General features: G+C 58.3%; 1 protein-coding gene and 1 long non-coding RNA gene across 18 annotated transcripts in view; one reads left to right on the top strand and one right to left on the bottom strand.

Moving 5' to 3' along the window:
- The window catches only part of CELF5 (CUGBP Elav-like family member 5), a 48,502-nt gene extending 36,847 nt beyond the window's left edge, over positions 1–11,655 (top strand). For 11 of the 17 annotated variants that reach the window (XM_072787883.1, XM_072787880.1, XM_072787891.1 and 8 more), the window contains 7 exons: positions 312–453; positions 549–695; positions 2,194–2,256; positions 2,645–2,728; positions 6,018–6,161; positions 8,209–8,466; positions 9,272–11,655. In XM_072787883.1, the coding sequence (XP_072643984.1) occupies positions 312–453; positions 549–695; positions 2,194–2,256; positions 2,645–2,728; positions 6,018–6,161; positions 8,209–8,426 (798 nt within the window). In that variant the 3' untranslated portion in view covers positions 8,427–8,466; positions 9,272–11,655. Of the gene's footprint in view, positions 1–311; positions 454–548; positions 696–2,193; positions 2,257–2,644; positions 2,729–6,017; positions 6,162–8,208; positions 8,467–9,271 lie in introns of those variants that run through there. The other 6 variants (XM_072787885.1, XM_072787884.1, XM_072787882.1 and 3 more) reach the window with 5 other exon arrangements.
- LOC140611094 (uncharacterized) lies at positions 11,331–16,818 on the bottom strand. Its single transcript, XR_012012437.1, has 2 exons — positions 16,442–16,818; positions 11,331–12,613 (listed from the first exon to the last, which is right to left on the bottom strand). It is a non-coding gene; the product is annotated as an uncharacterized lncRNA (long non-coding RNA).
- Between the last annotated feature and the right edge of the window lie 204 nt (positions 16,819–17,022).

Below are 17,022 nucleotides of genomic sequence, written 5' to 3'. Positions count from 1 at the left end.
GCCTCTAAATCCAGGCTGACTCTGACTGGGACCCAACCAACCCTGGTTGAGTTTAATGTTGGCTGATCCATGCTCCCAGACCAAGTCCAAATTCCTGACTCAGCCCTCATCTCAAGGCTTGGCCCTGATCCGAAACTGATCCTTGATCCCAATTCCTAACTGAGCCCTGACCTCAGCCTGTGCCAAGATAGCCAGGCTGACCTCCTCCACCCTCCAGTTACTTGAGGGCTGGGCCTCCCTCCCGCTGTGAGTCATGACCTCAGGGCAGGTGCCACCCCTATTGTGCACGCTGACTCCCTTTCCACCCCCAGCTCATGCAGCAGCAGACAACGGTCCTGTCCACGTCGGGCAGCTACCTGAGCCCTGGCGTGGCCTTCTCACCCTGCCACATCCAGCAGATTGGCGCCGTCAGCCTTAACGGGCTGCCTGCCACGCCCATCGCCCCCGCCTCTGGTGAGAGTCCGCCAGGGGCCTAAGGATGGGTGGGCAGGGCAGGGCCAGGGCCAGGGCCAGGCTCAGGCTCCTCATGATGCTCCTCTGTCCTGCAGGACTGCACTCACCCCCGCTGCTTGGCACCACTGCCGTGCCTGGGCTCGTGGCTCCCATCACCAATGGCTTTGCAGGTGTCGTGCCCTTCCCTGGGGGGCACCCCGCCCTAGAGACCGTATATGCCAATGGCCTTGTGCCCTACCCAGGTAATTAAATGGTCCCCTGGGACCTAGGAAAGGGGGTAGGACAGGGAGTTCCTGTGCCATAGTGGGACACAGAGGGACACAGGAAATCTCAGCTGACTAGACGTGAGCCGTGGGCATACAGAAAGAGGCTGTAGCAGGGCGGTTAAACATGGGAACTTTCTATGCAGACATTTCTGAGTTCAAATTCCAGTTCGGGGGCCCTGGGTGGTTTGTGTGAATCTCTGGGCCTCGGTTTCCACACCTGGGACATGGGGCAGATGACATCAGTCATCTCATGAGGTTGCATTGACAATGAAATTAGCATGTAAAGTGCTTAACACATCACCTGTACCAAGAACAGCAGGGTCAGTCTTCACTGTGAATCGTCCCTATTTAGGAAGACATATTCATACCCATACCCATACCCATATTCATACCCATACCCATATTCATTCACGTATGCATCCATTCAGTATTAGGCACCGAGTCAGGCTGGGCCCTGCCCTTGTGAAGCAGAGGCCCCACCTTTCCCTGCCCTACACCGCGATTCCCAGGCAAGCATCCTCCAACGCCGTGCTTCAGTGAAGTAAGCCATCCGCGTTTCCACCATTGAGGAGAATTTATTTTTATTTTGAAATGAGTGGACCTCACTGGGAGTTTCAAAAATAGTACAGAGAGGTCCTGGTCCCTTCAGCCCAGCCACCCCCCACCCATGCCAACATCTTACATAACCTGAGCACATGGTCGAAACCGGGAAACACACTGGTACAGTCCAGTGAACTCAGCGAGAGCTGGAGACCTTATCCACACGGCACCACGTTCTGTGTGCACTCGTGTGGGTGGGTGGGCAGGGTGGGGGTCTGTGCCATTTCATCACAGGCATAGATTTGTGCAACCACCACCACCATAATCAAGACACAGAACTGCTCCATCTCCGCAGTGATCCGTTCATGTGACCCCTGCATGGTCACCCCCACCCACACCCCATCCTCTAGCAACCACTCTCGATTCAGAATCTTTTGGCTAAATCCCCACCACCACCACCACCACCACCACCACGCACCAGCTCCAGTGGTCTGGACAACCTCCCCTCCCCTTACTTCCCCCCCTGGGAGCAGGTGGGAGGACACAGCCCTGTGGGGGATCCACGGGGTGTCTGATGAGTGAGGCAGGGGGTGGGAGAGAGAGAAACGGCGGGTGTGGGGGATAATCAGGAGCAGAGGCCTTAAGTCCTGGAGAACAGTGCAGGGGTCCATATGGGGGTGCTGGTCTCACCTCTCTGGAGTCCTCTTCGACTTGTGCCGCTGCCGATCCGAGGGGCCCTGTGCCAGCTGCTTCATCTCTCTCAGCCTCTGTTTTCCCACCTGTAAAATGGGGACCCTACCTGTAAAACGTTTATGCAGAGGTGAAGCTGGGGCGGGGTGGATGTCTATTGCTCTCCTTCCGGGCTCCTAAAGCTCGGGGCGGACGGAAGACTTCTCGTGCCCCCGTCCCACTCAGCCCTCTGTCTGCCCCGCAGCTCAGAGCCCGACCGTGGCCGAGACCCTCCATCCCGCCTTCTCCGGAGTCCAGCAGTACACAGGTACGCGGGCAGTCGGGCCGGGGCGGGTCGCGGGCGGGGCCCCGCCCCCTCGGCTCCGGCGGCCTCCCTAGGCCAGCCCCGCCCCTAGCCCCGCCCCTAGCCCCGCCCCCGCAGCATCTGGTCCCGCCCCGTTTCTGTCCGAACCCCGCCCTCAGGCAGGCTCCGCCCCTCGAGCTCTGGCCCCGCCCACTCCGGCGGGCACTCGTGTCATTGGCCCCTCCTTCAGCCCCGCCCCCGGCCGCGGCCACGCCCCCGGTGGCTGGCGTTGGCCCCGCCCCCTCCCGTGGGCACGCCCTCCGCCGCGGCAGCCCCGCCCCCCGCCCCCCGCCCCGGGGCGCCCGCCGGCCTCACGCCCGCCTCCGCCGTGTCTCGCTCCCGGTCTCCGCAGCCATGTACCCCACCGCGGCCATCACGCCCATCGCGCACAGCGTCCCCCAGCCGCCGCCCCTCCTGCAGCAGCAGCAGCGAGAAGGTGAGGGGGCCGCGACCTCCCCTGGGCGCCAGCCCCGCCCTCTGACCGCCCCCCTCCACCTCCAGGACCCCCCCACCCCCTCCTCCCAGCCCGGCCTGGCCGGGAGCGCGACCTCGGAGAACCGCGGCCTGGAGCGCCGCCTGCTGGCCGGACAGACCTGGGTTCGAGTTCTGGGGCTTCTGGGGGAGCTGAACCCGGAGAGCAGAGCGGGGAACCCTAGGAGAGCGGTGACCCCACCACCGCCAGCCGCCCTCTGCAGGACCGGCTGATTCCCTGGATTTTTGGAAAGAACGCTCGTTTTGAGGTCGGGAGGTGGAGGGGCCATGAGATGTCTCGGGTAAACTGAGGCCTCCCCAGCAAAGTGGAAGGAGGGAGGAGTTAAGATTCTGGAATCAGACAACTCGAGTCCAGGTCCACCCAGTTCTGACTGTGTAAGGAAAGCACTTCACTGCCCTGTGCCTCAGTTTTCTCCTCTGCGACAGGAGCGACCATCGGTGTCAAGAGGTGTCCCTGGGAAGGAAGCAGGGCCGGTGGGACCCGTGGTGCGGCTCAGCACCCAGCAAGGCCCCTTCCCTTGCCGGTCCAGCCAGTGGGGGTGGGGGAGAGGTGACCCACTAGAGAAGCCCCAGATCACCCCATGGCCAGGGGAGCTCCGCAGGTGGCCTGGCACCAAGACCAAGTCCTTGGGGCCCCATTTCTCCCTTGCCCTTGGCCTGTGGAAGGGGCTGGGGGGACACTGCCAGGGTGCAGGAGCTGAGCTTTGGAGGCGAGCCCTAGGCTGAGGGGTCCCCAGCCCTGCCAACCAGATGCTACCCTGTTCCCCGTCAGATTTTACCATCTCCAGGATGCTCTGTGGTTAAAGTCACAGACAGCGGACATAAGGATTCGGCAGTGCCAGCAGCTCCAGTGTGACTTTTGGTGACCTCCCAACACCCCCTGTACCTCCCACCCAGGGCCGGCCAGTGGGAGCTTCAGAGAGGGCCCAGCCGCCTCGGGTCACTCGGACCTGGGTGTCTCCCTTCCCAGTCCCTTCTCCAGCTTCCCCCAACCTGGGCTGGGGACGTTATAGCACTGCTGTAACTCGAGACGTGCGTTCTGGGGAGTTCTGGAGAGTCACCACGGCATGCAGAACCGCGCAGTACCAGACTCCTGCTTGCATGGGGTCAGGATGCACCATTCCAAACCTTTGTCCGTGACACGTCAGAGCAAAACAAAACGAAAGACAGAACCCTAATAAAAACGGTAGCACAATGTCACGCATGTGAGCAGGTCCAAAAAAACCCACAATGACCTGACCCTTTATCCTGGAAGAGGGCTCAGGTCTGCGCGTGGAGGTGGCACTGATGGAAAGGGTTGCAGCTGTGGGTCAGTGAAGAGGCTTGTCTGAAGTCAGACGGGGAGTCGTGACCCCAGACGGGGATGCGTGTGGCTCACAACACACTTGGGGAGCTGAGGGAGTGGTAGGTGTTCCAGCCGTGTGTGTGTGTGTGTGTGTGTGTGTGTGTATCTGTGGGCACGTGTGTGCATACTTTGTTATCTCAAGAGGTCCGATTCAGCTGGGTGCGGCTCTCTGTGTTCACCCCGAGTTTCATGGAGGTGAGAGAGCACATGAGCAAGCGTAAAATCTGTGTTGAGGTCAGAATTGTGCCGTCCGCATCAATCGCAGTGATGACGTTGGAACACACTTGTGTTTTAAAAACGAGCATTTTTAGAACTGTGGCCCTAATCGGGAAGGTAAGGGTTAGACATCAATGTGTAGTCTTGGACTTTATATTTCTGGGGTGGAGCGTACCCATTTCCAGGCCAAAGGGAGTTCTTGGTGGTGGGGTTCCCCATGTTTTGTGGGGCCATGGGAGAAGGTCATCCCTTGGTTTGGGATTAGGCAGATTTGGGGACTGTTCATGGCTTCGGATAGTGGAGGTTTTTATTTTTTATTTTTTATTTTATTTTATTTTATTTTTTTTGGTGGAGGTTTTAAAATTGGATTATTATTTATAGCTTTTACATGAGTCAGGCATTGGGGATTATTTGGGGAGGGGATGGTTTTGAGAGTTTGCTATGCTTTTAAAAATTATTTCTAGTTGGCATAGTATATCATTTAAAAATTATCAGGTGGGGGGGCTGGTTACCTGTCTGGCTCTGGGTAGGGGACACAACTCGACCTCAGTGTTGTGAGTTTGAGCCCCACGCTGGGCATGGAACCTCCTTAAAAATAATTTTATTTATTTTTATTTTAAAAAATTTTTAATATATTTTTTTCTCCTTAAAAATAAGATAAAATTACCAGGTGATTTGGGAGCTAGAGAGTTTTCTTCTTATCTTACTCGATTTTATTTTTGTGTCATCTGACTTTTGAAAGTTATTCAGGGTTTGGAGGATCATCCACAGTTTTGAAAAATATCTGGATTTCTGGGGCTTGGGACCAGGGAGTTACTTGCTTCGTTTTATTCTGTGATCGTTGGACTTATAAAGCGTGGAAAGTTTATTTTATTTTATTTTTTTAAAGATTTTTATTTATTCATGAGAGACAGAGAGACAGAGAGAGAGAGGCAGAGACACAGGCAGAGGGAGAAGCAGGCTCCATGCAGGGAGCCCGATGTGGGACTCGATCCCGGGTCTCCAGGATCACGCCCTGGGCTGGAGGCAGGCGCCAAACTGCTGAGCCACCCAGGGATCCCCTAAAACCTGTTTTAGATTCACAGAATTAGTGCAAAGATAGTGCAGAGGGGCCGTCGTATACACCACATACAATTCGTCTGATGCTGTAAATGATCTGGAGTTTCAGGTTTAGGTTTTATTATATTTATTCATGAGAGACACAGAGAGGCAGAGACACAGGCAGAGGGAGAAGCAGACTCCTCATGGGGGGCCTGATGGGGGACTCGATCCCGGGACCCCAGGGTCACAACCTGACCGAAAGGCAGATGCTCAACCGCTGAGCCAGCCAGGCGCCCCAGGTTTGGGGACTTTTCAGGGGTTTCCGGTTGGCTGGGATTTGGGGATTATCCAGGGTCTGGCATTGAGGGTTTATCTCAGTTTTGGGGGTGTGGGAGGGACTGTCTGAATTGTGTGAATTATGTAGGGCCTGAGGATCCCGAGAGGTTCAGGGTCCCCAGGTGTGGGATTAGGCAGGCGAGGATCCCCTCCCTGCCGTCTCCACGTGCCCCTGCTTCCCCGGTCCCCCCACCAGCTGCAGATGCCAGATGTGGGCTCCGGTCCCGCGCCCCTCCCCCGGGGGGTCCGCCTCCTCTCCTTGGGGGCTTTATGTCTTTCTCTCCCCCACCTGCAGGTCCCGAAGGCTGTAACCTGTTTATCTACCACCTCCCCCAGGAGTTTGGAGACACGGAGCTGACGCAGATGTTCCTGCCGTTCGGCAATATCATCTCATCCAAGGTGTTTATGGATCGGGCCACCAACCAGAGCAAATGTTTTGGTGAGTACCTGCTCCGGGCACCCCGTCCTGTCCCACTGGCCAGCCCCGTCCCCGACTCCGCCTGCCGAGGAACAGGGGCGCGGGCGGGCGTGGTCCAAAAGAATCCCCATTTATAAACGAGAACGAGCACTTAGTAGGCGCCTGCTGTGTGCGCCAGCCAGTGCTGGGTGCTGGTACACAGCAGTGAAGGGAGCCAACGAAATCCCTGCCCTCCGGAGCTCAGGGCCCCGCTGTGCTGGCCAGCGGGGTTTGTCCACGGCGGAGATGTTCTGCATCTCTGCCGTCCGAGCCATCAGCCGCCGCTGGCCGCCCGGCGCCTGAAGCGTGGCACCCCACCCACAGAACCCAAGCTGTGGTTTTAACGAATCCAAATCTCAATAAGCACCTGTGGCCAGCGACTACGGAGTGGGAAAGCCCAGGTTTACGGGCAGCAGATGGAAATACACAAAGCAGGACGTAGGCCAGGGGGCTGGAGGTGGCGTGACAAACGCCATCATCATCTACTCCTAAAGACGTAGAAGCTGGCACACAGGAGGCAGTGTTTCGGCTCAGCCCCAAATGGTGAGATTTCCCAGCCACAGGACGTCGGGGGTATGGCGTTCCAGGCAGAGGGAGCAGCACATGCAAAGGCCCTGGGGCATGACCTGTCTGGCAGGTTGGAGGGCCAGCCAGGGGCCCCAAGTGGGTGGCTGGAGCAGAGTGAGAGAGGGAGGAGGGGAGGGGAGGGAGGGGACAGGGCAGGTCCTGCAGGGGCTCGGGGGGCTCCAAGTTCACACAGCAGCAAGAGGCAAATGTAGTTTTTTTTTTTAGATTTTTTTTTTTTATTTACTCATGAGAGACACAAAGAGATGCAGAGACACAGGCCGAGGGAGAAGCAGGCTCCCTGCAGGGAGCCCGAGGCGGGACTCGATCCCAGGACCCTGGGGTCACGACCTGAGCCGAAGGCAGACGCTCCATCGTCCCCAAAACATAGATTAGAGCCAGTCTGTGTGACTCTAAAGTCTGGACTCTTAATCCCACCCTGTCTTACTCAAAAGGCCAACTGTTGCCTATCTAGTAGGCACCTCCTGTATACGTTCAGTATCCCCATGAAGTAGAATTGTGCCTATTTACTGAGGGACGAGGGAGAGGCTCAGGATGGCCACACAGCACAGCTGAGGCCACCCAGTAGGGGTGCTCGTCCAGTGCCCAGGCCCCTCCTCAGCGTCCTGCTTGCGGGAGGAAGCAGGAAATGTGTGCCATGGGGAGTCCTGTGCCTTCTCAGTCTCAGTATATTGGGGCGGGCGGGGCAGGTGTTAGGGACATGACAGATACGAAGACGTCACTCCCTCGCTGGCTCCACGTTCCCTCATGGCTCCCCGTGGGCCTCCGCTCACCCCTGTCCCCACCGCCTCTCTGCCTGGCCCCCCACCCGGCCTCTTGAACAGAGCTCAGGGACCCCCGCCTCAAATGCCTGTGCATGCGGTCCCTCGGTCCAGAGGGCCCCTGGCCGCTGTGGCCCCACACCGTCCCGGGAAGCCTGTGAGGGGCAGGAGTGGGGCGGGTGGCCTGGGGTGGCAGGTGGAGGGAGCTGGGGCTGCTGGACACTGCAGGGGTGGCAGCCTGGGATGTTTCTCATGGCCTTGGGGGACATGGGGGGAGAGGGGGTGGAGAGACAGAGATGGAGAGACGAACGGCAGAGGACAAGAAGAGTAGAAGGTGCACAGGACACTCAGAGTCCGATGCACAGTCAAGATCCCAGAAGGATAGCGGCCTCAGAGGGGCAGGGGGTTAGCACCCAGGGCCCTGAAGGAGGCGGGCATCCAGGATGGGGAGGGAGGAAGGGAGAATGTGACCCTCCCAGGACCCCCAGGCCTCCCCTGCACCCTCTGCAGCGGGGGAAGCCGCAGCAGAGCAGACCCCAGGTAAGGAGCAAGCACCCCGTCCCCAGAGGCATGCAAGTCCAGAGGGTGTCAGAACCAGCCCCGGGCTGCCATGTGTGCTCTGGTGCCCCCTCCCACCTCGCCGGGCCCATCTGCCCCTGCGAGCGCACACCCCCCGCCCCCAGGACCCCGCGAGCCGGGAAGCCGGGGCTGCAGCACTGGAGCAGAGGACGCCCACGTTGCCCACCATCGCGGGTCCGCCCCGGTCTCCGCAGGCTTCGTGAGCTTTGACAACCCGGCCAGCGCGCAGACCGCCATCCAGGCCATGAACGGCTTTCAGATCGGCATGAAGAGGCTCAAAGTGCAGCTGAAGCGGCCCAAAGACCCGGGACACCCCTACTGACCGCGCCCACAGCCGCCCGGAGGCTGCGGGCCTGGCCCAGGTGAGCCGCCAGGCGGCCCCACCCACACCCACCCACCCCCTCCCCGTCTTGGCCAAACACCCCCTCATTCTCCAAACCCTCCCCAGCCCCCCGGGGGATGCTGCTGGAGACCACGAGGAGCCCCCAGTTGGGTCGGTGGGGACACAGTCACCCCCATCCCCCCTTTGGCCGGGGCTGGGACAGAGGGTGGAATTGGGGTCCGGGGGTGGTTGGGGGATCCTTCCAGAAGAAGGCTTTGAGGGATGAATAGGAGTTCACCCGAGAGGCCAGGTTTGGTCTGGGGTGGGGCAGGCCGTGGGGAGGGGCTTGTGTCCTGTCCTAGGAATCGGGCAGCGGGGCCCCCGTCCATAGCCCCTCATTTGGTGTAATCGTGCTCAGAGGACTGGTGAGAAAGTGGAACGTTTGCCCTGCTCACCAGCGTGCCCCCCCAAAGATACCCCCAAACAGATCCCCCAGAGTGTATTTTGCCCTCAGAGAGAACACCTTTATCAACAACCAAACACCTTCCTTGGGGAACGAACAGAGAGCCTAAGGGGCCAGTGGGGAAACGTAACTGGCCGCAGGCCTCGGTGAGCCTCATCTGTGCAGTGGGTTCGTGAAAGTCGCCTCCCGAGAGGCAGCAGGGAGCATCCGCTTGGGGATGCCGCGTTTTCCCAGCCGAGCCCAGGACCCGCCACCTGGAAGGCTCTTGATCATTTGTTTCGATTCTCTTTTTTTCCACCGCGAGCGCCGTCATCATCAAAGCGCCGCGCCTGGGGTCTGGCGCGAAGTAGGTGCTCAGTTAGGGGCTGCGCGTGCTTTTCAGACCCCGGCGAACCAGCACCCACAGATCCGAGGGTATTCAGTCACGGGATCAGGCACCCAAGAGACGCCCCATGCTCCTGAACACTCTGGGACCGCACATCCTTGCTGAGCACCTACTATGCGCTGGGCTCGGTTTCCAGCGCTCGGGGTCACAGCTGTGAATGACCAGAAGCGGGGTTGGGGTTGGGGGAGGGCTGCCTCTGCGGAGCTTCAGTGCCCGGGAGCGGGGGAGGGGACACGAGAAGAACCCCAACTCTTGCCCCACACCCCCCGACACCCCCACCCTGGGTTTGCAGGAGGAAATGGGCTCCGAGACCCAAAGTCCCCTCCAAGGCGGTTTGTTGGCCTCCGAATCTGAAAATGGACTCTCTCTCTCTGACAAGATAGGGGCCCCCCGGGTTCCCAGAACCCAGCCTGGCCAGGGCAGCGGGGCGGGTTGGGGGCACTGCCGTAGGCCTGCGTGCCCCCCATCACTGCGCCCTAACGCCCCTCCCTTCTCCGCCAGGTGAGGGGGCCTCCCCACCCCAGGAGGGCTTCCCGCTTCCAACCGATCCCGGACTTTCCCGTAAATTACAACCGAGTTTGGACACCAGCCCTCCCTCTCCTGTCCCACCTCCCCTTGCCCCCCACCCCCTAATGTGAACGGGCAGGGGGGTGTCGTGGTCCACCCCAGCGCTGGAGGGGGAGGCGGGCTCCTGAGTCGGGGGCCGAGGGTTTCACCGCCCCCTCCTTGGTGGCTTCCCCCAAACGAAATCTCAACGTTTCCTATATATATATATGCATATATATATAGAGCTATAGACAGTATATATATTTTTTGAGTGTAGATCATGGGACCAAACTTTTCCGACTTCCTTCCGTCCAAGAGAAGGTGACCCTGGCCCGGTCACTCAGCAGGGACATAAGAAGGGCTGAGGATGACCGGGCAGCCCAGTGTCTCCCCATCTCCCGCTGTCATGTCAGACCAGGGCACCGAAAAGCACTGGGAATCATCAGCCAACGCGATATACCTCCAGGACTTTGGGCCCCTGCCGTCGACGGTTCTCGCAGGCCTCCCGGCTCAGCCAGCTCAAGTGTCCCTGGTCTTAGCAGCAGCTCCCGGAACCCCCAACCCCTCCCGCGCCCCAGGGCCCTGCCTTCCCCGACGATGTAGGCACAAGAGAGACCCCGCCCCGGCCTCCCCCCCATCATAGCCTTACTCATGTGACCAATAGCCCTTAGCTTTCCGTCAGGGGCAGACAGGGTCGGGGGAGCGCCCCCCAACCCCTCGTGCCCCCTCCCAAGGGCAGGCAGCCACCCTCCCTGCCTTCGGATCACCAGCCTGGAGTTCACGATCTCATGACCAAGATTGCCAAGCGCGTTGGACGAGCCCAACCTGCACAGCACCCCTTTACCAGAGATACCTCTACAAATGATTTTTTTTTTCTTAATTTTGGTCTTTCTGAGCAGATACAAAGAAGAAAAGAGAAAAAAAATGGGGAAAAAATCAGACGACAGTGGATTTTTGTTTCCTAGTTGGGGCGGGGAGGGAGGTCTTGCGGGGCATCTCTGTATAGCTACTCAAACCGTGAAAACCCACCTTGAAGCACAGAGTCAAGTTCGTGGACGTCATTGGGGCCTCTTGCCAAGTGAGGCGCCAGAGAACTTAATAAGCTCAAGAAAAGAAAAAAAAAATTTGTAAAGAAAAAAAAAAAAAACAGCATTCCCTTTTGTTTCTACCAAAATGTGTTGACTGACCCAGAAAAAAAAAAAAAAAAAAACACATAGCAAAAAAAAAAAAAAAAAGGAAAAGAAAAAAAAAATCTTATGACCAACTTGTTTCGATATTCCAGAGTTTGATAATTGTTCCGAGACACTCTAGCGTGCCTGTGTCCCGTGCGTCTGCGTGTGCAAGCACGTGCCCAGGGGCCCCGAGGGGGCCTCATCCGCGTCCCCGGCACCTGCCAAGCCCCCGCCGGGCCTGCTTGGGAGTGCGTGCTGGCGTGCAGTGGCGTGTGTCCTTCTGGTCCATGTTTACTGGCTGTAAATACCATTTTTATACTCCACATCGAAGACCTACGTGATTTGTACGATGTACTTTATTTCTGCTACGAGTAATTTCATGAAGTTTCAACTTGCAAACCGACTTTTGGAGACAAACCGCCACACACACACACACACACACACACACCTCTACACATACACACAAACACACACAGAAAAGGAAGACAAGAAAGGGACTTCGAGGGAACTTTGGGTTGGCGTGGTTTGGATTTCTGGCTGGAGAGGTCCTTGTCACTGTGGCGTGTTCAGGTGAGAAGCTGCGAGCATCATCTTAATGTCCAAACGCCTCTCTTTGGTCTGGAGAAACTGAAAGTTTATTTAATAAAAGTTTTACTTGCTAAAGGACTGGGTCCTCTCTTATTTGCCCTCTCTCGTCGATGAAAGGCCCAGCGTCGCAGAACATCCCCGTGACCGGGCTTCTGGCTGACGCGTGCGGAAGTTGCCCAGATGGGACCGTTTCTTCTGCAGAAGAGCAGGTGGCTGTGCCGGTGCAGCCACACGCGTCCACAATGCAGACGCCGGCCGTGCGCCCACCCCCGTGCTGGCCGCCGTGACTGGGGGGCTCCAACGTGCGTCTCCTCTAAATCGAGGTCAAATTCACGTAACGTAAAATTCTCCATTTTTGCCACTTTAAAGTGTACGATCCAGTGGCATTAGGTAGGTTCACAAGGTTGTGCCTAATTCCAGGACATTCTTACCCACGAAAGCAGCCCCGTCCCCATGAACACTCACCCCTTGTCCCCCTCGAGCCCCCTCCCTGTCCGTGGATGAGCCTGTCCTGCATGTGTCACACACGTGGACTCACACCCCACGGGGCCTCCTGTGTCTGGTTCCCTCCCTGAGCGTCGGGGGCTCGGGGTCCGACCCCGGGGTGACGTGTGGGCGCCTCACTCCTGTCCGTGGCTGAGGGACGTGCACTTGGGAGCACGGACCACGTTTTGTGCATTCGTTCATCCGTCTGCGGACACTTTGGGTGTCACCTCCTTTCGGCCGTTGCACGCGGTGCCACTCTAGATATTCGGGTGTGTGTGTGTGAACACCTGCCTGGGTTCCTGGGTGCGGGGAGTGGGGCCGCGGGGCCGCCGGGCGGGGTGCTGTGAGCTCTTGGAGGGGCACCCACCTGGTGACCGAAGACAGAGATGCGCCGTCAGACCTGAAACAGCTGAGGACTCAGCAGCGTCTCAAAGAGGTGAGGCCCAGAGGAGGTGACCCTGGGGAGGTGACAGGGCTGTGGCTGAAGGAGAACCAAAACGAAACTGCATGCTGCTCCTTGCCGTGCTCCTGGGAGGCCTAGAAGTCCCTAAAAAAAATAAAATAAATAATTGAGACCTGGGGTTAGAGACACCAGCTCGGGGCAGGGTCTGGCTGGGCAGGGGTGCAAATAGTGGGGACGGCCACAGCCACACTCATACTGACCCCTCATCAGTGAGCCACTTAACACCCCGCCAGCCACTTGCCACTAGCCACGTCTTTCCATCTTATCAATGACTCATCCCATTTTCTGGTTCAGGAAACTGAGGCCCAGAGACGGCAAGCGCCTTGCTCCAGCACGTCAGACAGGGCAGGGCCAGTTAGGGAGGAGGCTGGGAAGCTGAGTCTGCCTGGCAGGGCTTTGTGGGTGGAAGGAACAGCCTGGGCAAAGGCTCAGAGGCTGAGATGTTGTGGAGGTTGCACGGTCGGCTCAGACGCAGCTCTGGCGGCAGAAGCAGCTGCGGAGGTGGCGGGGCCTCAGCTACACGGGCCCCTCGTGATTCAGCAGCTACCAGGTGCCGGGCCTTGTCCCCGCGCTCCCACGGCGCCGGTCAAGGGGGAAGATGGCAAACAAAACCCCAAAAAACCCAGAAGTGCCCATCCCGGCAAGAAAGAGTAACTGCAGAGTGTGCTAAGAGTTGTAACCACAGCGACACGAACAAATCTGGGCTATTATCTCGAGGGCAGTGAGGCGCCCCAGCAGGGCTTTTTTTTTTTTTTTAAGATTTTTATTTATTTATTCATGAGAGACACAGAGAGAGAGAGGCAGAGGCAGAGACACAGGCAGAGGGAGAAGCAGGCTCCACGCAGGGAGCCCGACGCGGGACTCGATCTCAGGTCTCCAGGATCAGGCCCTGGACTGAAGGTGACACTAAACCACTGAGCCACCCGGGCTGTCCTCCCAGGGCTTTGAGCAGGGATCCGACTGGCGAATGAGAAGGAAACGGGGGCGGGGGGGGCATCCTGCTGCTGGGAAGTAACTCCATGCTCTGGATGATAACGTGGCCGGACAGTAGTTCCACCAAGCATTGATTAAGCACTTACTATTTGCCAAGCATTGTTTCAAGCCTGAGTCACACACGACAGTAGCCGCCGCTCATCACGCACGGCTATTTAAAAGTTAAACCGATTTGCCGAAATTATAAATTCACTTCCTTGGCCAACCCAAGCTGCGTTTCAGGGGCTCAGCAGCTCTATGTCCATCGCCGCACAGCGTTCCCACGGACAGCCCTGGGCCGAGCGTCTGTACGATGTCACTCACGTAACCTGCCACCACCCTGTGAGGTATGTCCTGATGACAGCCCCATTCTAGGAGTGAGTAAACTGAGGCCCAGAGACAGCAAGTGCCTGCCTGAGGCAGCCCAGCAGGAAGGCGATCCCGGCCCTCTGGCTGGCCTCTTAACCACCGTGCCAGTGCCCAGTGCCGTAGTGGCTAAAATGCAAATGTATTAGATTGTCATTTGAATTATTTATAAGACTCCAACATGGGGATCCCTGGGTGGCGCAGCGGTTTAGCGCCTGCCTTTGGCCCAGGGCGCGATCCTGGAGACCCGGGATCGAATCCCATGTCGGGCTCCCGGTGCATGGAGCCTGCTTCTCCCTCTGCCTGTGTCTCTGCCTCTCTCTCTCTCTCACTGTGTGCCTATCATAAATAAATTAAAAAAAAAAAAAGACTCCAACAGAAGCTTTTAACCATAACTAAGACCCCAACAGAAGCTTTTAACCTTAACTCAAAGTTGCCAAACGTTTGAAACGTGCATCCTCACAATACAGCAGTTCGGGCGTGTGCTTGAGACACCGAGGCCTGCTGTGATGTCGGGGTCCACCCAGTGGGAGGGGCTCAGTGAGGTCCAGGGTGTATCAGTTAGCGATCACTGCCTAACAGCCACACCCCCTCCCGGCAGTGTAGGAGCTCAAAGCAACACGCATTTATTTTCTGATGGTTCCTGCGGTCAGGAATCCCGGAGCTGACTTAGCTGGGTGGTCCTGGCGCAGGGGTCTCTCCCGTCAGCACAGAGGCCAGCACATAGGAAGGCTGGACGGGGGCGAGAGGAGCCGGTCATGCTGGTGCCCTTGCAGGGCTGCTGGCGGGAGGGAGGCCTCAGCTCCTTACTGCGTCGGTCTCTCCGTGGGGCTGCTCATGACCTGGCAGCCGGCTTCCCTGTGACCCAAAGGAGGAGCGGGGAAGGGACGGAGAGAGTGGATGCTGCCTTTTATGGTCTGTGTCCAGGTCACACATCACCACCCGCACCTCGTCCGTGTGGCTGTCAGAGGATACAACCCTCTCCAGGCCACGTCCTCTGATGAAAACGAGAGAGTTGCAGGGAATACCGGCAGGGAATACCGTGTGTGTACGTAAAGCATGCATTCTGTCCAGGGACGCGTGTGTGATCGCAAGGATGTTATGATCACACACGCTGGAGGTGTGTTCACCAGGATGGGGAAGGAGGTGGCTTTGGGGAGTGGGGAACGGAGGGTCTAGAGGAAGCACAGTGGAGCCTCACCTGCAATCTTTACAAGGTGGGTATATTCATTGCTTAGGAAATTAAGAATTCATCTTAAATACATCTTGTGAAGATGCAAGAATGGAAAAGGCAGGGATGGGAGGCACTTTGGAAAGAGCGCCGGCATCTCCCATGACTGCCCCACCGCCCTGTGGAGAGGCCCACGTGGCAAAGACCAGCCGTCAGTGAGGGACGGAGTCCTGCCAGCAGCCACACAAGTTTGGAAGTGGGTCTTTCCCCCATGAACCCGCCCTGGCCATGCCCTTGAATGCAGCCCACCGCAGGCCGGGAAGCAGACGAGAGAACCCAGCTGAGCACCCTCAGGCTCCCGAGCCTCGGAAACTCAGACAATGAACGGTTTAGGCCACTAAGGTCAAGACTCCCAATCTTGAAGAGAACTTCGGCACAGTTCAGATCGCCAGGATAGAACTGGACCAACTGATCCTCACAGTCATGCAGGTAACTGAATTGCAAGGGAAGCCGGGCCGGGATGCGCCAAAACCAATGGCTGGTTACTGTGCGCATACGACGTGCCTGACACGCTGGGCTCGGGCTCGGTTCCCTAAATCTGCCCGGTGCCGCCGGCTGCGGGTTTTATCTACTTCCCTATTCCCGGGGCCTGGCTCGGAGCAGCTGTTTGCTGAGCGTCCTAAAAGCATAGTCCTGAAGTCTGGAGGCCTTGCGCCCAGGGTTGGAATCGCAGTCATGACACTTGTCAGAACGGTGGCCTATCCCTCGGCTCAGACCTCTCAGTGTCCCCTCTCTGCAGAGTAGGCTCACCGGGCACCCCGTTTTGAGGGTTCTTGTGGGAACGAACGCGTTAAAATATTTAGAAAGCACGAAGGAGTGAGCGGGCTACACAAGCGGCCAAAATAAATCAATCCCTTTTCCAACTTTCCAAAGACTTCCTCCCAGGACACCAGCAGGGGGCAGCAGAGACCAGTATTGGCGTCACCATTTTGAAAGGCCGCGAGCATTTATTGAGCACCCGCTGTGTGCCACGCACTGCTCTGGAGGCTGCGGGAGGTGGCAAGGGGAACTGTGGGTTCTCTGCGGGGACACTAAAGGAATACCCTGTCCAAATGTCTCAGCCCGTGCCTTAAGGCCGGTGGGGTCAGCCCCGTCCCCTGCGCGGCTGCCAGGCCTTGGCTCTCCTTCCCACTCCGGATGCTGAGATGCTCGGCTGGGACGCAGGCACACGTAACTCCTGAGCAGAGGGGACAGCACTGACCGCGGTGGAGGGGAAGGGGTCAACCGGGCCCCAGTGGCGGAGCAGGGGACGCCAGCGGGGTGCGTGGTGGTCAAACCGAGGGTAAGGTGGGGCGCCCGCCCCCCCCCGCCCCCCCGCCCCAGGATGCGGACTGCATGCTCACCTCTGAGTTCTCAGGACCTGCTGGGTAGAGTCGCGGTCGGCCCGCCCTGGGGCAGCCTCTTTCTCTCTCCAAACCTCAGTTTCCTCATCTGTAAAATGGGACTCGCGACAGCATGCCCCGTCCAGGACTGCGGAGCTCTCATCAGGGAGATTAATTAATGCACGTAAGTTGCGACAGCCGGCGTCATTTTAATGCAGTCCGATGAGGCAAAACAGAACCTGCTCCCAAGTCGGAGCAGTGAACCCTCAGACATCACTCCTAGTGGGTTCGGGCGTCGGCAGCATCTATCGAGCACCTGCTGTGTGCACCCCGGCAGGTCCCACCAGACCGGAAAGCCCAAAGCTCCCAGAGGGCGCGTGCAGCACGGCGCCCCGCCCCCGGCCCCGCCTTCTCCCCGCCCCCTCTCTGTCCCGAGCCTATCAGAGTGCGGCGGGGGTGGGGACTATCTACATATTCATGAGGCCATCAGCCAATCCCCGGCCGGGACTCGGGCGGGTCTTTAGAGCCTTGAGTGAAGCCTTAGGTGACCCTTAAAGGTACAGTACCGGCCTGCAGAGAAGGGAGCCTGGCACCTCCCGGCC

This window comes from Canis lupus, chromosome 19 (assembly GCF_048164855.1).
Source record: "Canis lupus baileyi chromosome 19, mCanLup2.hap1, whole genome shotgun sequence".
In the NCBI taxonomy this organism is placed as follows: Eukaryota; Metazoa; Chordata; class Mammalia; order Carnivora; family Canidae; genus Canis; species Canis lupus.
Note: the sequence above shows the minus strand (reverse complement) of the source record. Positions and strands in the feature narration are given on the sequence as shown.